Genomic DNA, 24,263 nt, shown 5'->3' with positions numbered 1-24,263 from the left:
AGGATGAACCACAAAGCTCAGACCAGTAATGGCCTCTCTTGGTGGTTTGGGATGTGTGCTTTTATAGGCATTAAGGGAGAAAGAGAAATTCTGCACTCAAATCAAGTCTAGGCAATGTAGGAGTTGGAAAGAGATGTGTGGGAGCACAGACCCAGTCACCTGAAGGCAAGGAGCCTTTCTTCTTCCCCCTCTTGGCAGGTAACGTGGGCTCCCGGGCCCCAAGCAGGAATCCCTGAGGGCTGATCTCTTACCACACACTGATCTGACTCTGTGACTTAGAAGAGGATAGTCAGAGCCAATGGGTTGAGGGGACTAGCTTGGAGAGCATCTACTGTGTGCCACTCTCAGGTAACTGGAAATGTCTTCTGCCACTTTGTGAGGGGCGAGGGGCTGGGGGCTGGGGAGTGGGAGCAGCAGGGGAGCACAGGGTGATAGACTGTTCCCAGGGCTGTTGGTTTTGGAGGCGTCTAGGTACCTTCTCTTCTTAGCGGGAAAGGAAGAAAAAGAGGGAAGGGATGCTTTTGGAGGGGAACTCAAAAGTGGGGAGAAAAGAAGGCCCTAAAGAACATCACTAAAGGATCTGAAGTGAAAGATTCCAATGAACAAAATGTCCCCTAATTCAAACAGTGCCACTAACAACAAAACCTGTAAAGTGGTACAGAGAGGCTCTGGCCATGTCTGTCACTTCCCTTTTTACAGCTCTCACGAAGTTAATGAATGAAAAAAATTGGTAATGCAAAGATGAAAATTAACAAAAACAAAAGCATGCTTCATGTTGCAGGGTGACCATCTCTAATCCTCCAGTGACCCTGTGGCTGTCCCTGTAACGTCCTTTGGCAACACCATGCTTTGAGAAGCTGTGGGGAAGGCTGCCCAGGGAGGGGACCCCACCCCCTCATTCTGCCAGCTGAAGCCTCAGAGGGCTGCAGGGCTCCTGATTTACCCAGAGCTCTGGAGTGGCTGAGGCTGGGCCCTGGGGTTGGATGGTTCTCACCAAGAGGCAGGGGACATCTGCTCACTGCTAAGCTCCGAGGCAGACCACAGAGAAGATAATGACTAGTGGAACCTTCACATACATTGTGCATGCCTTTTCTGAACTGAAAAAGAGAACAGCAAACAAGACAACACAAAAATATTGAAAAAGTAGAAAAAAAAAAAAGGAAGAAGAATCAAATGTATAGAAAATGCAAGGTCATTAGAGCTGCCCAGGGCTTTGTTCAGGCAAAGATCTTGAGAGTCTTGCCAGAGACCTGCTGAGTAAATCTAGCTCTGGTTCCCCTGTCCCAGATTCCCTCCCCTCCTCCAACTGCATAACCAAGTCACCCCACCTCCCAACCTCCCTTGAGCTATTCTGCTATTTTCTTCACCTTAGTTTTCTCACTATAACCCACACATGGTATAAGGTTGAACGAAGACATTTATTTGTAAAACCAATTCTCAATGGAGGAGAGATTGTATCCATAGAAAGTAAACCAGTGATCATTCAGAGGGCCACATGCACACATTAGTGAAACCAAGGGAAAAACCAAAAAGACAGCACTGCTGCGGACGACCCGCGTGGCTACTAATCCTGCCAACAGAAAAGCAAAATGTCCTTTCCGCTTGAGAACACGGATGCACCAAGATGTCCTGTGAGAAGGCAATTGGGTCTGACATCCACGATGAAGTGATCAGGGAACAAGTAGGGGAGTGTTTTTTTCTATTCCGTGTGGCCTGCTTGCTTCCTGCAGAAACTGGCTGACCGCGTCTGTGGTCCTCCCGCCTCCAGTGGGAGGGAGGTGGTGTCAAATCCCTGGCCTTCTCACATGCCCATCCTTATGCTCTGAATGATCTGAAAGATAGCTGAAAGAGAAAAACACAACAGCTCAGACACCAGACTGCACACAGCTGGAAACCCAGCCTATAGTGAGCCCGGCTTCTGCAGACCCCTGGGCCCTGACGTGTTAGCTCACAGCTGATTAGATATTTCCTAACAAGGAGTTAAGTTAACAAGAGGTCAGTGAACTTCTTTAAAAAGGCAGCCTCACCCAGTGGCTGATGGATGCCTCAGGGATTTATAGATAACTCCTGCTAATTCCACCAGCAGTTAAGGCCAGAAATCCCTCAGGCACTGAGAAGAGATTTGGCCCCCTTCCCCAGCAAAGTTCTGGGGCTGCCTGGGAGAGGGATATGGGCTTTCGTGCAGAAACTGCACTCATTAAACAGGTCAGCGAGTCTGCCTTTTTGAAATGGCTGTGACCTGTAAAACAATCAGCCCTGTGCAGCGAAGGCAGACCAGGTGCTCCGAGCAGCCTATGGCGCCTGGCCTCTGGCTGCCCAGAACCCTCCAGGTGTGTGTGTCTTCCAGCTGCTTGGAACTCTCTGAAAGGCAGCTGTCGCTCAGGGAGAGCAGCGCTGATTTATTCAGGGCTCAATCTTTAATAACTGGGGTTGTCAAGGGGGTGGGTAGCCTATAAGCCCACAGAGAATCCTGGGGCCCTTGCCCATGTGGATTAGAGCTGGTTGGATGGCTTCAGCCTGGTTCCAGCTATTGGCTTTCAAATGTGTCCCAGGAGAGGAAGATCCTAACTTCTTTTTCACATCTTTCCCAGTGAGCAACCTTGGTCAGTGTTGACAAAAACAATGGTAATGATTAGAGTAACTACCATGTACTGAATTTTTTTTTCGAAGGAAGGTGGGTATCATCTCATCTAGCCATGTGTAAACACAGAATAAACAGTGAGCTCTCAGGGGTCTTATATCTTCTCGCCTTCATAAAGTCATCCTGGAATACATCCAGGATCCACAATAAAACAGAGTTATCCAGACTCCTAGGAAACAAGGCATTCAGCGTTTCATCATCTGGCATCAGTGAGCACATCCTATGTGTCAGACACCGCGCTTCGAGGATACAAAGAGAAATGATGCACAGAAGCTTGGGGAATTGTTCTTGGACAGCTGGGTTTTAAGGGTAGACAAACATGAATGCATTTTTTGGCCTTTTTCCTCCTAAAAAACACTGTACCCATCATCACTACCTTTCTAAATTGGAAATACTAACATATTTCAATGCTAACTTTTCATGAGTGTTCAGTGTCACCATAATGAAAACCAGTAACTGATGAGATGGTGCTGTGATCTGGCTACAGAGGAGGCTGCGTTTGAGCTGACACTGAAAGGCTTCTGGTAGGCTGCACTTCTGGGCTCTCGTTTCTGCTTCTGATCATTTTCTGGGTTTCTTTCTCCTCATCTCTGGCCTCGTCTCTGGTATTACTACATCAATCTGCAGTGGGCCCTCTGCTATTATTTTTCTGCTGTAGACTAAGCTGAAAACAGAAGCTGTTAGAATTACGTGTCAAATCAGAGTCAGTCGGCTCCATGTGAGTGTCAGGGACTTATCTGTGGATACAGTGAAGGCGCTGGTTCAACAACTTGTGATATTTAATTCTGGATGTGCTCAGATGTTTTCTTAGCTCAGTTTGGGTTCCTGGGTGGGTCCTGACAGGGCAGTTGCTAGATAGAAGAGAAAGTACCCTACAACAATTTATAAGCTTGCGTAAATATCTGATGTTCCTTTCCTCCCCACCAAGGCTGACAAGGTATAAAAATTAAATAAACATTCTGTATTCTGGCTCAATAGGAATGCCAGGAGGCAGCTGTATATTCAGCATTAGGCAAAAAAAATTTACATCTACCGTGCCTCTTGTTCTTGGGATCAGGGAACTATCACAAATCTTGACAAACAAGTTGACTTTAGAGCAGAAAGTTAGGATCAGATAAAATTAGGTTGAATATCTTCCCTTTGCTGAAGAGCTGTGTGACAGCACAAATAATTAACCTCTTTGAGGCTGCTTCCTGTTCTGTAAAATGAGGATGATGGCCCTTGCAGGACTGTCATAGGGATTAAAACGTATGACATATAGGAAGGGTCCTCACACATAGGGGACTCCATGCTTGCTGGCCACTGCTATAATCACTGTTACTATTACTACAGCAACTGCTGCTTTCTCACATCCGAGCATGCGGACCAGCGCTCAGCACTATCTGCCACCCGCAAAGCTGTGAACTTTGGGAAATTACTACACAGTTCTGAGCCCTGCTTTCCTCTACCTGTAAAACTGTGGATAAGAAGCACCTCAAAGGATGGCGAGGAATAAATATGATGACATAAGTATATGCTCAAAAATATTACTTTTCACTTACTCTTGCCCTTAGACAGAAAATTATCAGCAGGGTATAAGTCAACAAATAGGAAACCAACTGTGTCTTAGTCCATGTACCACCCATATTAAGTTAATTCATGACTTCAAAAGTTCTAGGTAATGATAAGAAACCATGCAGTTCTTTTTAAGGAACTGTTACAAATCTCTCTAAAGAATCTAAGGCATAGTTTGCATGTCTCAGAACAGCAACACTTACATTAAAACAACTTACCTGGCCAGGCACGGTGGATCAGGACTGTAATCCCAGCACTTTGGGAGGCTGAGGGGGGCAGATCACCTGAGGTCAGGAGTTTGAGACCAACCTGACCAACATGGAGAAACCCCATCTCTACTAAAAATACAAAGTTAGCCAGGCATGGTGGTACATGCCTATAAACCCAGCTACTCGGGAGGCCGAGGCAGACGAATTGCTTGAACCCAGGAGGCAGAGGTTTTGGCGAGCCGAGATAGCACCATTGCACTCTGGCCTGGGCAACAAGAGCAAAACTCCATCTCAAAAAACAATAACAACAACAACAAAAACTAAAAAACCAAAAAATCCCAACTTACGTAGTTCTTTGAGTGTGCTTTAAAAACTGAGGATCATTTCTGATCATAATTGAATCCATGAGTTAACATGTAAGAGTCCAATGGTCCTTAACATGTTCACAGATGAACCTTCTTGGAGACACTACTTTGAATAAAGTCATTTTTAAGTTCACCATTTACCTCCACAAGATAATAGAGAGATGGCTGTGCTTATTATTACTTTTTCAGTTGTATCAATGTCTTTAAGAAAACTTACACATCTTATGCTAATTATATTAACTGTAATTCTGTGTGCCTGCCAATACTGACCTGGAGAGTAACCTCGGCCTTCCAAATGCTGACTTTCCGAGGCGGCAAACGGGAAGGGAGCCAGCAGTGAGTTCAAAAGAGGGAAAGGAAGCGGGGAGTCTAGACCCTGACAAGTTAATAACTTAACAGTGGGTGAACAAAGCTGAGAAAACAGCAGAGCAGGCTGCAGGAGAGGAACTGTGGGCAGGCGAGACAGCAGGGAGGAGAGATGCCAAGAAAGGGAGGGACGGCAGGCATTCCGGGGCAGGCGATCAGGGCGTGGGCAGGTCACAGAGGTTCAGAAAAGTCCAGGCGAGAGCAGGAGCTACCAGACCCACGAAGCCTCTGCATCCTCCTACCTGTTACTTGGCCCTTGGTAACCTTAGATGATCCCATTTCTCTTTTTTCAACCTCCCCCTTTCAACGAAGTCCTTAGGTTGTAACATGCTGGGAGCACTCCCACTGCGAAATCAAACAATCCAGAGCTACCTGCCTGACTGCACATCCCCATCGATGGGACCTTCTCTTCCTCTTCACAACCATTTCTAAAGAGCTGTCTACGCTCACTTTCTGCCCTCCCTTACCTGCTATTCTCACCTCAATCCACCTCATTCTAGCTTCTGCTCTCTTCCCTCCATGGACTATCTTTTGCTAAAGTCACAAATGACCTTTGAGTCACTTAGTGTAACAGGCGTTCTTCCACCTTCTCTTGCCTTACCCTGACTCGCCCCTGCTGGGCACTTGCTCCTGGAAGCTGTCTTCCCTTGGCCTCTGTGAAACCATGATCTTCTAGGTTCTAGTTTTCCTCCTTCTCTTGGCTCTTTCCTCTAAGCTTATCTTAGAGGAAACAATCCACTTGACCATTAAACATGGGTGTTGACATTCTGCAATGAGCATTACTGGCTTTTTTCTCATTACATTCCTTCTCCTTAGGCGATGCCTCCTGACCCACAGTTTGAATTGCCACCTAGCTGTTGATGATGCACAAATGTGTATCTCCAGCCCTGACTTCTCTGAGCTCCAGCACGCCTTCTACCATCTAGTTGATATCTACACCTGGGTGGCTCAGAGGTACCTCGGACTCAACAGGACCTTCTCATGATCTCATCCCATTGCTAAAACTGGCATTGTTATCTACCATCTTGCATGTAGACGCAAAATACCACAGTCCTCCCTGACATCTCCGATGGATAACCAAGACCTGTGGATTTTACCTGGAAATCTTATGATTATGCACCCTTCTTTCCATTCCTCAGAAGCCACCCTAGTCCAAGTTACCATCATCTTCCCCCAGACCCCAGTGAGGCCCTCCCACTGCTCTACTCTTGCTCTTCTTCCATCCTTTCTCCATATTGTAGCTAGAATTAGCCTTTCAACATAAACAAATAATATATTGTCACTCCTGTGTTTATGCACATCAACAGCTTCCCATTGCCCAATCCCTGATGAGGCCACCATGACCTGCACTCCTGGCCCCTGTCCACTTGTCAGACTCACCTTGTATCACTCTTCTCCTTGCTTGGGGTACTCCCTCATGTTTTCCAAAGCTCCATGCTCTCACCACATGGCTTTTACACATGCCATTCTTTCTGTCTGAAATACTTCTATCCCACCCTATTCCCTAGTTTCCTTCATCACCCAAAAGTTAACGTCTTTAGAGAAGCCTTCTTTGATCACCTGGAGCAGAGGTTCTCGGACTTGAGCATGCATCACAGTCTTGTGGTGACAGGTTAAAACACAAATGCTGGACACCTTCCCCCCATACCCTGGAGATTCTAATCTACTGGGTCTGGGATAAGGGACTCAGAATCTGTGTTTCTAACAAGTTCACAGGGGATGTTGAGATGCTGGTCCAGGGACCACACTTTGAGAACACCAGCCCTTTGCATTATGTGCTTTCATGGCCCCATGTGCCTCTCCTTTAAACAGTTTCATGGCTGAAATTGTACAGTTTCATGGCTGAATTGAAAGTGTTTTGGTGTGATGACTTGATTAACTCATCTTTCTTTACCATTAGACTATAAATTCCAGGATAACAGGGACCAGGTATGGCACAAAGTAGATCCTCTGTAAATGTTACTGAATTACTGAAAGGTGAATGATTGCAAAGAGCACAGAGGAAAATACATTTTAAAAACCTCAAATGATTACTTTGCAAACCAAAAGAGTCAGCATCAAATGGCTGCCTTTAGATCCAAATGTCTCTAAAGCTCAGTCTTTGAGGGGGAAGTACAAGACCATAAGCTCCTAAAGGCCTGAGAAGGGGCCACCCCAACCCACTCTCGCCCTGGGGACTGACCCTCCCCAGTTAAGGGGAGTGCCAGAAGGACACAGGGATGACTTAACAAGTGGGTCCCATAGGAAAGTGTCAGAAAGCTGGAAACTTGTCAGCCAACAGGAGGCTTGCTAAAGCCGCTTTTATTGACAATAAATTGATGATAAAAGAGATCAAAGGAGTTGCTGAGAAGAGAGATTAAGAGAGACCAGAAGGAGGATATCCTTTAGGAGAAGAAGACAACCTAGAAATCATACGATTTTGATTATTTTTCATTAAAGAAAACGAAAATGATCAAAGAGCTGATAGAAAGCAAAGTGCGGGCCCTCTGAGAAACAAGCTGAAATGTCAGGAGACAAGACATTGCAAGGCGGATCATTAAATTCTCTAAAAGAATCAGCACAAAGGGAGTCAAAAGCACGATACCATTTTCTGGTGGCTTCTCTAGAGATGGAGAAGAGGGAAAAAAAAGAGATGCCAAAGACAGGCGAGGGCAACAAGGCGCAGTTAAAACCCAGATGTTATTAGCAAAGAATGTAAAGCGTTCTATCAGAAACTCGCTTTGAGAGAGCCTCTACACAATCCCAAATGCCCCCAGGGCACAAGGGAGGCCATAGGTCACCTTGAGGGAGCGATGATCTGATGACATGTCTTCTCCAGGCTGTGTGTCTCAGATCCTGAGGATGGAACTCCAGAGCAGATGAATGGCCTTAGTCTTTCCTCCAGGGCTGGCCAGTTCCACAAACATCCCACTTGCTGGTCGATGGGGGTGACTCCCTCTGGATGTCACAGTTTTGAGAAAGTTCTGGCAATCTTCAGGAAAGGCCAGTTTATGTGGTTGACCTGCAAATATGGTGAATTCAAGTCTGTTCTGGAGCAAGTGTCCAGGGGAGTGAGTGGGGGCACTGGTGGCCCAAACAAGAAGCAGCCTGTGGCTGGGTCAAGTCTTTCTCCATCTGGGAGCAAGGCCCAGGATGACTGCACATCAGGAACCTCTGGAAAACACACCTTTTCTGGCAGGAAAAACAGGGGATGTTTTAGCAGAAGCTTTTTTTAACACATAGTCATATGCTAAAGGCCTAAATTGGTGGAAAACTTTTGCTCCATAGAACTTTTAGGGAAACAGTAAGAGAGAGGGAACGCAGAGTAATGGAAAACAGATGGGTTTTAAAGTCTGAGAGAACTAGGTCTGGGGACTAGCTCTCTCACTTTTTAGCTATGGGACATTGGCCAATTTCCTCTATGAGTCTCAGTTTCGTGATCTGGAAAAGTAAGTGTAACGGCATCTTTGCAGGGACTGTGTGACAGAGAAGATGTATGTGTAGGGCCTGGCACTACAAGAAGTCAGTCCTCAAGAAATGGTAGCCAAAATAATTGTATGAATAGATCTTGCTCACCCCCATGGGCTAGTTTATAGAGAATTCTTTCCAGACATAGAGAAGTTCCAGCTATCCCTGCAGAGGTGACCCCACTGATTCTCTGGTTTACAAACCCTATCCTCTACCTATCCAGAGGGGCCGCTGGTCTCGGCTCAGGCAGGTTCCTAAATATCTCAGTGCAGTGCTCACCCACTGTAAGTCTTCTCACCATTACAAAGCAAAGCTACCAAAATGGGAAAAATTTTATTTCTTCCCTTGTAAGCAACCAGAGCTTTGGTGAGAACCTTTCCAGGGAGGTGGAGAGGTGGGAAGGCAGTGTGAGCAAAACCATAAACATAATTACAAGAACAGCAAACACTTATAAAGCCAATACTGTGACTCCACTGAGCATTCCACATGTATTGCCTCAGTTAATCCTCAGGATGAATAATCCTGAGGGTCCCAGGAGTTAGGAACCAGTACCATCCTCTTTTAGGAATGGAAGAACTTAGGCTTCAGGTGGGTATAAGTATCGTAGACAAGGCTACATAGCTAGTAGGTGGCTTCAGATCCACAAAGTCTGGCCCTGAAGTTGCAGCTCTTAGCAACCATGTAATTTCCCCCCATGGAATGTGCACATGATAATGTGGTAGCTTTCACCCGATATACCCCAAAATACAGATCTTCCTCAAATTTTGTATTCCTGAAAGATTTCAGAGAGCAGCTAACGGTTCACAAAGAAACGTTTCTTAGTTGTTGCAAAAGACTCCATTCTGGCTCCTCAACCTTTGAGCTCAAAGACAGTTTGCCACAAAACTGGTGGCCACATAGGGAGTGGGCAGAGAGGGCAGCGAAAAGAGTGGCTCTTTGGCTTCCCGTATGTCCCTGGCATGTGTGTGACTTGTACTTTGCTTCTTCCACACCATCCTTAACAGAAGAGCCAGTCCTGGGGAAGGTTTGGGTGTGGCCTTTCCAGAAATGGAGAGGCCTCCAGCACATTCATACAGGGAGAAAGCTGGGCCATCCAAAACACAAGGCTGGGAGAACGAGAGGATTCAGGCTCTGCCAACGACGTCTCAGAGAATCACTTCTTCACATCTGTTCTGAAGAGGCTGTCCTGAAAAAGGACCTGTCTGTGACATGATCTTTCTCCCCTGCACACCACCCTTAGCAGGCAGAGGCCCTGGAGAATGAGGAGGAAAGTACAGCCTGTTAACTGACAGAGGAAAGGCATGTCCCTGCCCAGAAACGGCAGAGCGACTCCCAACGGATGGTGCCTGATAAACCTCACAGGCTCTTTGTTGAAAGGCATTAACTCTGCAGTAAGAGAGGCCAGTTCTGGGGCCAGGCATAATTTCCTATTTGATGGGCAAAGAGGGTCCAGATGTGTGCCCCCTTCTGGGGATGAGAAAGTCATAATATCCAGCAACATAGGGAGGTATGCTGTACACACACACACACACACACACACACACACTCAAGCATGCATATACCTGCATATACATATGCATATATTCATGAACACACTAACACATACATACACATTCACAAATACACACACGGAAACATAAACACACAAAAAACCCACGTATACAAACACACACGCAAATGCAAACAGAAACATACACGCACAAGCTTCACTTCAACCAGAATAGCTGCTCTTTCATTTGATTCCCTCTAAGGTTTTAACAAAGTTCTGCAGCTTTAAAAAAAGACTGAAAACAAATAGTCTAGATTTTTTTAAAAACACATTTTTTTCTGATTATAAAAGTAATATATGCTCTTTGACAAACTTGGAAACTATAGGAAACAGTGAAGAAAGTAACAGTCACTAGCTAATCCTGTTACTCTAGAGATTTCCCTTTGATGGGGGATAAATGTTTGTCAGTTTCAAGAATAGCCAGGCTTTGGTCACCATTAAAATTCTCATAATCTCTAATTAGAAAATGAATATCAGGGTTGGCCAGTGAAAGAGAAATAAAATTAAAATTAGGAATACATGAGGGAGAACTAGTCTAAGGGAGGGAACTGGGGCATGGCTGGTATTTAAGAGTTTCCCTCTGAGAGTAAAAGGATGTTGGGAATTAGATGGTGACTCCATTGATGCTGCTTGAAACTATCATTGAGGCATTAGGACACAGAGAAATACAAGCACATTGCAAAGAGTGCCGTCTCAGATTGCTGCGTCCTGTCAATGTAGGGTATTGCACCCAGAGCTCAGAAAAGGTAAATAATACTGTGAGACCACAAGAAACATGTATAGGCTGACTCTAAACAAAATGATCAGAACAGGTAGCATATTAAGGAAAAGACCTCATTTCACCAAGTCCAGGAGGCATTCTGGTCAAAGAGGAAAGCTGGAATGCTGAAGACAGCTGTCTTGTGAATACTGGGGCAATCACCTTATAAAAAGTTTAGGCTAAGGATAACAAAGATGAGGACGTGGCCCTGCCAGCCATACCGTGTTCAGGACAGACATTACCAATCGACTGCAGCCCACTTTCCCACTCAGCGCAGGTATAGCCTGAGAGTCCTTCTCAGTAAGGCTCATACAAGAGCTGGGGAAAAAAGGGAAAGAAAACACCTGGAGCGAGGGCTCTGGACACAAACAGCAGTGACTAGGTCCATGAATGGGCTGGGGAAGCATGTCAAATCTGCAAGTGCCTTGAGAAGATAGCAGTTGACCTATCTGTGTGACAGTATCTTTGTGGGGAACAGTCTCAGACAGACATTCCAGCTAAGGCTCGCCTCTGAGTCTTGAGATAAAAGCAAGCATCCTTCAGAAGCTTTCAAACAGCTCTCCAAAGTGGCAGGTTTCAAAACCTGGGACTGGCAGAGCCAGGATGAGCTGCTTATCTGCAAAGAGGCCCCACTGCCTGCAGAAATAGAAGATAATGCTTTTATTAAAAGAGGAGAGAAAAAAAGGGCAACATCTCTTATGAGGGCACTGAGATCCTTTGGCCTCAGATGTGGATGTGGATCCTAGGAGATCAAAGGAGAGACAAATCCAGCCATTTAAACAGGCTCAAGCAAAACAAAATCCCAGGCTCAGGTTTGACAAGACGTTTCTAGCCTATTTGGGATAATAATCTGAGCAGACCCATAACAGGTGTTGATTAATAAATGAGTTTTTGATTTCTTACATAATCTATATATTCATAAGGCTGTCTGGGTATGGTGGCTCATGCCTGTAATCCCAGCACTTTGGGAGGCCGAAAAGGGCGGATCACTTGAAGCCAGGAGTTTGAGACCAGCCTCGACAACAGGGTGAAACTCTGTCTCTACTAAAAATACAGAAATTAGCTGGGTGTGGTGGCACATACCTGTAATCCCAGCTACTCGGGAGGCTGAGACAGGAGAATCGCTTAAACCCGGGAGGCAGAGGCTTAAACCTGGGAGGCAGAGGCTGCAGTGAGCTGAAATGGCACCACTGCACTCCAGCCTGGGCAACAGTGAGACTCTGTCTCAAAAAAAAAAAACCAAAAACCAAAAAACAAAAAAGCTGGTTATCAAATTAAACAAAATGAAACAGGATACAGCCCTGAGATGTTCTAATTGGATAATAGCATGTCCCAGAAGAATATACTGTTCCCAAAGCTTTTGTATCTCATAAAGATAACTTCTACAGCAAAAGACTGGTGGATTGAGCTTGCTTTAAGGAAATGAAACTCACATTTTTTTTTCCTGATATTCAACTTAAAGGACTAACTGCTGTTCATTGATTGTGGTCTGCAAGTTGGTGATCCTTCTCCCTGTGTGGGGAAGACTTGATGCTTTATCATGTGGGAGAACAGTCTCATGCACCTGAAATGTTACCACTTACGTTGCTCCCACTCATCCTTGGAGTGAAGAGGCAGGGCCCACAGCTTGCTGATAGATTAAGACCAATGTGAGAGGTTGAGTCTGCAACTGAATGTGCAGCCTGGAAGGATGAAAGGCGTGTGGAAGTTGAAGTGTCCCACAGTAAACCGATAGTCCCGTGGTGCCACTGTTTCCCATGCAGTCTATAAGGACACAGGTGGTTGTGACTGTAGCTGCAGGCTGTGAGTTTGCTATGGGCCTGCACTTAGATCCCTAGAGCCAAGGTGTCCTCAAAGCCAGGACACCTTGGGAGAGCTGCTCATTGTCCTCATTTTCTTGATAAGGGAATCAATACCAAGAGTAAATACCTTGTCCAAGGTCATTCAGCTGACAAAAGTGAATCTAGGCTCTGAACTGACATCTGGCAGATTCTAAAACTATCCTCCCCTTGGAGGCCTCCTGTTCTATGAGTGCCAGTTGGTCAGTTTTCAAAGCAGTCCCTTGCCTAAGAGAACTTTTGCAATCATGGAAAGTAGAAATTCGCTTATTCTGAAGAGCATGTATTTAGATAACCTCCCCAAACTCCCTCTCTCCAGGGCAATGTATTAGAGATTACCACCAAGTGCCTAAGAAAGAACAGGGCTGGGCTGCGCTTGGATCTGGGGGGTGTGGGGCAGCCCCGGGAGGTCAATTGCTACTATCTGTCTTCGCAGTAAGGGGTGGCATTCCCTGGGTGTGTGTTTATGCCAGGGGTCTCTGGGTGCCTGGACTGAGTCCCCTCACTACTCTCCAGTCCTCATTCCCTCCTTGTTACTATCTTACTCTTATCAGGATGGCAGGCATGAAAGGCCCATGTAGAGGAGGAGGAAGCCACAGGAGAGAAGCTGAGAAACAGGAGGCAAGTGATGGCAGTGACCCATGACTCCCTATAAGAAAGGGGTTCTGTAGACTTTTTACAGGCTCGTTAACCTGTTTTTTTTGCATAAAACAGAGAAAGGGTGACCAATAAGTGAGCATATAAATGGCAACTTTTTTTTTTTTTACCAGTTCTAACCCTTTCCCAGAAGACAGCCAGAAAAACAGATAAAACGTGCATTCGTTACAGTCTGCCTGACCTGAATATTTATTTACCCTGGGTACACTGGCACTATTTCTAAAAAGAGCACTTCGCCCGACCAATTATCAATGAGAAAAGTGGGTTAATAGAGTGAGGTAATGAAAGCAAGTGAGACTTTCAAGAGATTCCCATCAATGATCAACATCTTTATTAATATTAGAAGATTATGCGTGTTTTTCTTTAGCATCTGTATAAAAACACACAAAATAAGAGTAACCAACCACATGAATGCAAAGAAAGCCCATATGACCTCCCAGGTCCCACCGGAAATTGGTGAAATGGAACTTGAGCCTGGCATAGGGGTGCATCTTGTTTAAAGGAGAGCTAATAGAAAGGAACAGAAGGGTCTATCTGTCTGCAGAGGTGTGGAGATCCTACAAGACACTCCAGTGCATTTGGCCTGAGTGTTGCAGGCCAGGGCAGGTGTGTGGGTGCAGGTGTGCATGCTGCAGACAGCCAGGCAGATGTGAGATGTAGGGGATTTTCCTATTTCAGATGCAAAGCTGGAACAGAGGTGAGACAGACCACTGATGGGGACCTCAACTGTCCTAACACCTACCAGAAAGCTCATTACCTAAAGCAAAGCAGCTGACAAATGGGGCTAGACTTGAGGACTGCACATTCTTTTACATGTAGAGAAAAGGTGAGTAGGCAGTCATGGCCTGTGACCCTGAGAAGGGAGACACTCAAGAGGGAATAGTCGGCTCTGCAAGATTAAATGAATCATGACTAATCCCAGAGAGGTGGCAACAGGGACGGAGCTAAAGGAGCTATTGTGTTTCCCATGACATGTTCTGTTTAGAAAAGGACGTGTACAAAGCTAGAAGGAAGGGCACGGTACCAAGGACAAGCTGAGAAGAGTGACACATTTCTGTGAGAACCGTGCCCGACTTGAGCTGAGGCTTGCAAAAAAATTGCTAAAGTTGGGAAGAAAAAAAGGGTGGTGGTGAATTATTTTTAGTTGTGATTAAAAGAGGGATGAGGCCCATTGCTTAGGGATCATGATGGCATGTTAACAGAAGACAGAGAAAGTAAGATGGCTCAACTCGTGTTCCATGTCTAACCTCTCCATAAAAGCAAAATGGCTTTATCACTAGAAAGCTTTAAATCAGCATCATTAAAAGAGCCCTGGGCACTAAGAGCAGGGGCTATGGTATGGTAATAAGAGTTGGTCCTCTCAGGCCCTTTCATCCAGATCTCCAGGCTCTGCAGGCTCACATCCCATGGCCCCGCACAAACCTCCAGAGAGGCGGAGCTACCACACTTAATCCCTGGGACACCACTGGAGTCCGGGAGAGTTTCAAAAGATGCTTGTTAGCAAATGTCCCAATTTACCAGAGAGGGAAAGACACAGGTCCTGCAGTATGGGCTGGTAAGCCAGGTAAAAGTTTAGGTCATATAATGGTTTTTTAAGCCCTTCAAAAAGGAAGAGAAGGATTTTGAGAGTTGGCATGGATTTGAGAAAAATAAGCCAGGCCAATGACCCTACTGGCTTTTTTGCTTATAGGCTGCCCGGGGGGTAGACTGGAGAAAACCACAGTTACTGTGTGACTTGAAGCCTAGATATATCTTTATCTACTTAGACCCTTGGCAATACAGGTGGCATGGTCACTGGACTCAGAGATGCCTGAGATTAGGCTTTGGCCATTCTGAGCACCTTATATTCTTGAGCCCAGCACACTCTCTGAAGCCACCCTGCCACCGCCATGTAGTGTTCCCATGCAGAGTCACCTTCCTCATACCCTTGGTCTGGCTGTTTGTTCTTCAAGACTCTGCTCAAACAGCACCCCCACTTGGAAACTTTCTCTTCTGCGGAGGATGATTTAGAAGTTCCTTATCGATGCTGGCCAAGCACCCTGTACATTCTGCTGTCACTATCGCAGCATGCTTCCCCTGGGCTGCAACTGACAGCTTCCTTATCTGCCTCTCCCAGTGCCTGCAAGCACCCGAAAAGGATGATATTTCCAAAGCCTGGCACAGCGCCAGGCACAGAGGGGACCCTCAAGACACGATGATTGTCTCAATGAGTTTTGCTTAGAGGTTCAAAGTCAACCTGTAAGAGGTTGTCTCTAATTGTGTTCTGTGGGTTTCCCCAAGTCTAGACTTTTATCAGTGACTTGGAAGAATAATATACTTTCAGGGACCATAACGGTGGGAAAAAAGGATAAGTAGGTCAGAGGCTCAAAGTTCAAGATCTGACAATCTGCAGACTGGTCATACAGCCTGAAAACATAGCTAACTTTTTTGTACAGGTTTATTATCTTGATTTTCCTGTGGCATGCTAAAGGCACAGTTTTATTTGTTTGTTTGTTTTTATTTTGTTCTTGGTTGAAAACCAGAGACAGATCATCTCAGGTAATGCATCACAGATGAATATGTAGGTATTGATGGAAATGCTGCATTAATGTGTCGTATTCATTACGATTTTGCACAGTACTTGGACTTACGCATTACCAAGGAAGGACAATACATGAATATATCATGTAATGTCACTGACCATATTGTATATTATAATGTAATATCAGTAAGCCATTTATCATACATGTTCTTCTATGTTTCTGAACTTTATGGACATTACATAAAAAGATAAATGATAACCAACAATAAAATTTTAATAAAAGTAATCATTCTTCTTTGAGAATAAAAAAGAAATAGTCATAAAGTTTTATATTAGGTCTCAAAAAAGGCCAACTAGATATCTACAGTATGAGAAATATCTAGCTGCATCCATCCATCCATCCATCCATCCATCCATCCATCCATCCATCCTGAGCACTAACTATATGCTAAATACTAAGCTAGGATCTACAAATTTAATGGAAAATAAACACTGCCTCCCCTGAGCTTATATCCCGCTGGAGGGAATGAACATAAGAAAGTAGATAACTGCAACTGCTGATGAGGGCCATTAGTAAAATAAATAATGTGTGATAGAGACAGGAGATAATTTGGGGCAAAGGGGTATGTAGATGTGTCTCTGAGGCTTGCAGGAAGTTTATGTGAGGAAGAGCTGGGTGGCACCTTTCTGGCCATCAGCTAGACATGAGTCAAGAATGTGCCGCAACTGTTAAAAAGTAACTGCAAGCCTGGGTCATATCAATAGAGGCAGAGTGGTGAGCGAGCAAAATCAAGGGCAGTGACAATCCTACTGCCTCTAACTGCCTCTGTGGTGATCACAGTGCTTCTAGACCACCTTCTGCAGTTGCAAATGTTATACTTTTTTTTTTTTTGAGACAGATTTTTGCTCTCGTTGCCCAGGATGGAGTGGGCAATGACACGATGTCGGCTCACTGCAACTTCTGCCTCCCAGGTTCAAGCGATTCTCCTGCCTCAGCCTCTTGTGTAGCTGGGATTATAGGTATGCACCACCAAATGCTATACTTTAAGAAAGTCATTGAGCAGATCCAGAAGAGGAGTCTAGAAACTACATCTTATGAGGCAAGGTGGAGAGAACTAGGGAAGCTTAGTTTGCAGAAGGAGTCACAAGGCAATGATCTTTAAAATATCTGATGATTCAAGGTGCTTAGAGGAGAACAAGTCCATTCTGTGTTATCCTAGGAGGAGGGACATTTCCAATAGAATTCCACCCATACGGAAATGGAATAGGCTTTTTGAAGAAGTGAGCACCCCATCCTCAGAAGTATTCAAACAGAGATTGAGTAAACAGTTGTTCAAAAGATGTCCTTAAGGATATTTCTTTGGGAATAGAGTAGAACTGTGTTTCTTTGGGTGGAAGATTTTTCTCATCTTGGAATGTCAAGTCATCTTTAAAATATTTGAACCACAAGTAACAATAATGCCAATTACTTTGGATCCTTCCTTCTAAGAGTTTTTGCTTCTTTGGAAGAGTGGTCTCTTGAAGATAAAAGGAACTGATCCATCTTAAAAATGCTTTTTTTAAAAAATTTTCATGATTTTAGTTTTGAATGCATGATCCATCTTTAGTCATGGACTTCTCTTGTCATTGGGGCAGAGGCTGTCTTGAGGCCTAAACCTGAGCAGAAAGATGTGGAAATCCTGCCTTCCTGCCCTCAGCAACAGTGAGATGATGGAGGGTGGGAATCCCTAACGGCATGCTGTGTAGTTAGAAGTGATCTCCACTCACAAGGATTTCCGAGACCCAACATATGGGGACCAGGAACCACGTCAAGGATAGTTCAGCGTGTAACTACAAACAACGGCACAATGCTTCTGCTCATCTTCCCTGTGTGTGTGTGTACGTGTGTATTTGCATGTGTGTAAGTAAAGTTCTCAACTTGCCACCTTACAGTATCAGGTGACCCATACCTTAAGGTTTGGGTCAAAGGCTCAGCTGTATCTAGGAGTTCTACAGAACCTTCTTATAAGGCATAAAGCCTCTCCCTTTCTCTGGAATGTGGGTTTATCACAGGCAGACAGGTGTTTCACCTTCTGTTCTAATGCCCTTTTAAGGTTATGTCTGCAAAGAAAGGCTTCACTGAACTTTACAGTGTATATAGCCACATTAAGTGCTCAGTTAATCATTTTATGATTAGGATTTGATAGTGTATCAATTCTGACTCTACCTATATTTGGAATAGAAACTAAATCAAAACCCATTAAGATTAAGGCTCAAGGCAGTGATAAACTTGAATCCCAGACCAATCTGTTTTTCATCTATTTACTTTGTGAAGAAAATGTGTGTTTTTCAAAGTCCAGTGGAGAACATGGGATGTAAGTTCAGTGAAACACCCATACCTGAGCCACAGACAACAAAAACAAACAGTGCCAACAGCCATGGTCCCACAGGATATTTCTCCTCTTGCGGCCTCTAAAAGGGAATGGGAAAAAGAAAGATTAGGTTCATTGATTCAATAAACATTTATTTGAGTATCACTAGGCATTGTGCTAGGTGCTGGGGATTCTACTGTGAATGGGACAGACTTGGTCTCAATCCCTATTTATAGATGAATAAAGTCCATTAAGAGGATTGAGATAGGTTTGTAAAAATTCATCAATAACCTTATTAACATTCCTGTAACTCAGTGAACTTGGTGGTCTCTAATATTCTGGGGACAGATATGGTGTGAATACATAAAGCAATATGGTGATTTAGGGACCAAAATGATATTAATAATAACTTTCCATCTGTTGAAGGTGTGCTCTGTGCCAGGCACTATACTAGGCAGTCTGCATTTATTATTTCTGGCAAGTATCATTATTTCCATTTTGGAGTTGAGAAACTGAGGCTCAAGCTTTGTTAACTTGAGCAAGAGCTGGGATTCAAATTTAGGTCTGCCTCATTACAAAGCCTGGGTGTTTTCCATTAATAGATTCAATATTTTGTTTCTGCATCTGTGAATTCCAAGCAGGATCAGAGAGCACAGACATTTTCTCAAGACCTTTTACATACCCCTAAATTAGAAAGTCAGTACAGTGGAAATCCTTAGAACAGTAGAAGCACCACAGCAATTGTGAATGGCTATGAGTGAAGCAGCAATTTTATAATAAAGCTCCTAAGCCTTAATGAAGCTCGCACTTGGGAGAGGTCTCTGAATTCTCCGGGAAGCAGAAGGGAACTCTCAAACCTGTGTGAATAAAGCCCTACAGACCTCCTGCTGTTTTCAGAGCAAAAGCACGAACGTAATAAGATCTTCCCTCCATAACACCTCTAGGTAGTGCAGGTAGGGCTTGGTCCTTAAACCCAAATCAATCAGAACAAAAATTTTTCCTGAGAGATGCATCAGAAAAGAAGTGAATTTCTCAAATAGAAAAGGAGAGTGAAGGGAGCCGCGATGGCTCTGGCCAGATGTCCTGGCGCTTGAGGAGGCGAGGCTATGAGTTCGATGCCAAGCTGGGCAATATGAGAACCTCTCATTCATTGAAAAAAAAAAAAAAAAAAGGAGAGTGAAAAAAAAAACCCTAAAGAACTCTAATTCTTTTCTGATTAGTTTGAAAAGTAGGCTGCATTCAATATAAGTTAAAAAAATTCACATGCAACACACACAAAGAAAAACATGTTGGTAGAGTGGAATGCTCATAAATATTGATTGTGGTTGAAATCACAAAACCCAATTCCAGATTTCAATTAAATGTTGTTGACATTTAAAAATTATATTCAACATTGTAAAATATGGACTAAAAAGTGTGTTCATATCCATACAAATATGACAGCTTGACATTCAGAGTGAAGGTATGTAATAATGTTTCAAAAAAAAAAAACGAGTGGTTTCTATAATCAAGGATGTAAGTTTTTGAATTGTTGAACAAGTTTCAGTAATGTTTCTAACAAAAACTTCTTTAAAAAGGATAATCTTCCCTTGATTTTCACTGTAGCTGCTTTCCTAGAAAAATATATCATAAATTAAAACTGCAAAACCTATGATGTATTGTATTTATATGTAAAATTAAGTTCTAGGCTCATGCAAATATAAATTGGCTTCTCATCTAAAAAAGGAATCATCGATAAGGCAACAGTTCTTCCTTGGTTTTCAGCTTACCAAAGCGCCCTCCTCTTTGACTTCACTTGGGTTCACTTGTCACTTGTATGGCCATGTACTTTTTCTTGATAGCGTCTGTCACAGTTTGTAGGTCTATATTTATTCCTGTGATAATGTGTTTAATATCTGTCTCTCTATGAGACTGTAGACCCCACAAGGGCAGGGACTATGTCTTGTTCATGTACCAATGTATAGAAATGCCTGGCACAGAACTTAAACACAGGAGATAATATAACGTTCATCGAAGAACAAATAAACATACAAGTTTCATTAAATAAGATTTCTTAGGTTAGGCAGAGTAAGCACAGGTTCTAGGAAGGATATTGTCTTTTTATTAATACTTCCTATTGGTGTAAGATTATCCCTGCATCTCTCCTACATGAGAAATATGAGTTAAAGTGTCAATGGCAGGTAGACTTTGACTAAGGATTAAGACATTCACTTCTCTGTCCTTCACTACGGCTGTATCTACCACAACTTACATGCTGGCAAGTCACACTACAAAGGAATTGGTGGCTACTCTTGATCAAACGAGGACAGAATCAGTCTTAAATAATTGCAAAAGATAACTGTGCCATTCTTTGGCCTTTAAGGCCAGGCCAAGTTCAGATCAAGTAAACAACACCTATAAAGCTACCTGAACAAAGTGTGACATTCGCCCTTCCCCACCCTCTTCCGCTACCTTCCCAGGAACTTGTCACAGTTGCCCAGAAACCAGTTCTGTTGCTGTCTGGCCACTAATGCTATATAAAAAAATTCATTTATCTATATTTCCAGCAAAACTAATAAGTGAATTCAGGAGCCTGTAAATGAATTATTTGCCCAGGACAGATACCAAATGGAGTCCTTTAATTTTCATATGCAGAAAAACAGATGATCAGCATGCAGAGCTTAAAGCATATAACACAAAAACCTTTTGGATGACATTTTCCAGGGAATCAACATTATTTGGGGACTTTGGCTGATCCTACTACCCACATATCTTTTTTTGACAGCTTAGGTGACTAGTTTTTAGAAGGGGTGCCCAGCACAATCCCATGAGACAATTCACATAAACCTGACTCTATGGCTGGAAAAGGTGGGGAAAACTAGTAGCTATTCTGCAAATGACATGGTTTACTCCAAACATGAGTTTGCTACTTCTTGAGGCTCCAAAAATGTCAGGGAATGGCTTTCCCTGTGATTAAGATACCAGTAGGGTAACTCAGAACTCTGAAATTTAAACTCCCCCTTCATTCTGGAGTTTAAATACTGTATAATCACAAAATGATGATTCAATTTCTCTGTTTTTTTTTTTCTTTCTTTTTTAGATGGAGTTTCGTTCTGTTACCCAGGCTAGAGTGTGGTGGCACAATTTCGGCTGACTACAACCTCCACCTCCCGGGTTCAAGTGATTCTCGTGCCTCAGCCTCCCGAGTAGCTGGGATTATAGGCAGTCGCCACCAGGCCCCACTAATTTTTGTATTTTTAGTACAGACAGAGTTTCGCCATGTTGGCCAGGCTGGTTTCTAACTCCTGACCTCAGGTGATCCACTTGCCTCGGCCTCCCAAAGTGCTAGAATTACAGGCATGAGCCACCAAGCCCGGCCTCGTTTCTTGGGTTAGTCTGCTATCTGAGGGAATAATATTAATTTATTCCTAAGTGATTAACCATAAAATACTGAAGCATCTGCATACAATTAAAGGAGTTTATTTCTGAACAATTAGTCTGAATTTTCAGTTAGAATATATACAAATGTTCCCATTTAATGAATTTCATCCTGAATAGTGATCTTTTGCAAGTTACTTTTAACAAAGTATAATTGTATTTGACTTGTAATTGAGAAAATGAGATTTAGGATTTATCAAGTTTCTCTTTGAAACAAAATTTCATTTTTCTATTGGATAATGATCTATTTACAATAAAGTTAACCAAAATCCCCCCCAAACCAGTGCAAAGTATACATTTATTGTGGCTTGGTCTGGAAACATATCATTACAAATTTAGCCGGGCCATTCAAAAACTCTCATGGTGCAAGGCACTATGAGAGTTTTTTGGGGTCATCCTATGACATATCAGAGCATGTTAAAATGCACTCATACTGTATGTTAAATATAATTTAAATGTAGCTCTGAACATTGAGTTGAATGGTACGTGATTGGTACCTTTTCTAGATATTTAAACAGTGTTTTCCCAGATTTTCCATTTTCTTCTCTTATTTTGGAGCCAATAATTTTTGTTTTGGGTCCCAAATATTTTCTAGTCTTCTTGAAGAACGTGAGGTGGCAGACACTGAGTCTACAGAGCCCAGTGGATAAAACAGCCTTGCAAATTAGTTCCCGTTTTCTTCTTACTTTTGTAATCAGATAAGTTGTCCACTGAGATCTGACATCTGAACTCTGGATTTTTAGTTAATGAAAAAGAGCCACATGACTAGCTATTTTTCACTGTGTCAGTTAGCAGATCTGATATCTTGAGAAGGAAGAATTGATCTCTTAGAGATATAAAACCCTGCATGCCCTAACATCAATTATAAGTTGTTTCTCAATGTCAATTTGGGCAGCTTGTTTTTTTTTTCCTGAGTAAAAATATCTAGGGAAAATAAATTGGTGTGACAAAATGGTTCCACTTTGATAGCATCTGGCATTTTGCTGCCCGAATCACAACTAAGTGATTTAATTCCTAAATGAGAGAATTTTAAGGATTACTTAAGCCTAGAGCTGTGTATAAAGCTCTGAGTAGAGTTGAGTTTGATCCTAGAGTTTCTCTGCCATAATACTGCTTGGTTTTGCAAGAATTTTGGTGTGATGATTACAGATCTAGCTTTTTACTTAATCAAACCAGTATAATTTATTTGGCTAAAAGGAACTGCTTCATCAAATCTGTAAGCTTTCCCAGCCAAACTTCAAGCTTCAGCTAGTTTTCCACTTAACTGTATTGGATAACAGATCCCAGGCGCCTTTGCTCATACACTTGGAGACCAGCTTTCCCAAACTACCCATGCGACTTATGTCTCTTGAATGTCCAGAGTCACAGGCCTAGCATTTTCTGTTGAAGATAATCTGCTTTGCTAAAAGAAACCCCTGAGTGCAAGGCACAGGTTTTACTTAAAAGTCCAGTTACAAAGTTTCAATTTACAGTTCTAGGGACTCCAACGCCTGGCCATAAACTGGTCTCTAAAGTTACACCATCAGAATGAGTCTGAATTCACAGAGTGGAAAGAATAGCAGTGCTGCCCTTGGACTAGCCTAGGGACTCAGGGAGGTCTCACTGGAAGAGAGAGGTAAAAGAGAAAAAGGAGGCTGGAGGGAATGTGGGCCCAAATATCACTCCCTACTTTGAGTCCTTTCAACATCTCCAGGGAAACCCTCACAAAGGGGCTGGAAAGAAAACCTGATCCTGGTGCAAGTCTGTTGGGAAGGGAAGACGGGTGGAGTCTGGGAGCAGGAGATGACAAGTGGCCTCCATTTAGCCATTGATTCATTCATTCAGTCATTCAACAAACGTTCTAGAACACACTAGGTTGCAGGTTTTATGTCATGTAGTTGACTTAACTGGCCTCTAAGGATGAGGCGTTCCATTTTCCCTGGGACAAGGCCCAGCTGTCTCCCAGGGGAAGGGGGGCTCCTCTGTGTCTCCCCGGTAGCTCAGGCGGCCACTCCCAGAGGGGCCACGACCAACCAGGGCCCTCTCCGCCCACGAGGACGACAAGCGGACCGCGCCGCCCTGAGCCCAGCTCTCAGCCCCCACTCTGCAGGACCCCGCCGAAGGGGCGGGCCGGGAGCCGGGAGGCCGGACCCTGAGCCGCTACCGCCCGGCCCGGTCCCGCCCCCACCCCCGCCCCACCCCGCCCCACCCCGCCCGGCTGCCCGGTTGCCCGGTTGCCCGGCTGGGCCCCGCCGGCTTCGACCTCGCCTTACCAGGGTTTTGGCTACGTTCCCCCTCTGGGTGATGTTTTTGCTGTGCTTCTCGTTAGCCATCCGGATCCGCTGTTTGGCCACCATGGCTTGGCGCTCTGAAATGCTCCCACCTGCAAGGATCCCCCCGCGTTAGCCCCTGCGACAGGGCCGAGCGCGTCCCGCCAAGACCCCCGCGGCCCGCCCGGGCACTGCAGGTGGCAAGGCGCGGCCCCGAGCCCCGCGCAGCCCGCTCCCCGCTCCCCGAGCCCCTGCGAGCCGGCTCCAGAGAGAGGCCGCAGCCCGGACGGAAGTAATCTCTCATCTCAGGAAACCCTCTCCGACTTCCTCGCCATCCTT

General features: G+C 44.2%; 1 protein-coding gene across 3 annotated transcripts; it reads right to left on the bottom strand.

The window, feature by feature from the left end:
• Nucleotides 1–1,399: 1,399 nt before the first annotated feature.
• On the bottom strand, nt 1,400–24,218 carry SERP2 (stress associated endoplasmic reticulum protein family member 2). 3 transcript variants are annotated; one of them, XM_064373545.1, is made up of 4 exons: nt 23,928–24,218; nt 18,286–18,358; nt 7,916–8,136; nt 1,400–1,842 (listed from the first exon to the last, which is right to left on the bottom strand). In XM_064373545.1, the coding sequence occupies exons 1-3, from the start codon at nt 24,009–24,011 to the stop codon at nt 7,964–7,966; spliced, it is 330 nt and encodes a 109-aa protein (XP_064229615.1). In that variant the 5' UTR covers nt 24,012–24,218; the 3' UTR covers nt 1,400–1,842; nt 7,916–7,963. The 3 variants fall into 3 exon arrangements, with proteins under 3 accessions (XP_064229615.1, XP_064229616.1, XP_064229617.1); XM_064373546.1 differs by lacking the exon at nt 7,916–8,136; XM_064373547.1 differs by lacking the exons at nt 1,400–1,842; nt 7,916–8,136 and adding an exon at nt 8,197–8,301 and having other exon boundaries at nt 23,928–24,077.
• Between the last annotated feature and the right edge of the window lie 45 nt (nt 24,219–24,263).

Source organism: Aotus nancymaae, unplaced genomic scaffold, assembly GCF_030222135.1.
Source record: "Aotus nancymaae isolate 86718 unplaced genomic scaffold, 86718_ANA_hifiasm-v0.15.2.pri h1tg000009l, whole genome shotgun sequence".
Taxonomy (NCBI): domain Eukaryota; kingdom Metazoa; phylum Chordata; class Mammalia; order Primates; family Aotidae; genus Aotus; species Aotus nancymaae.
This window is presented reverse-complemented; position numbering and strand designations above follow the sequence as displayed.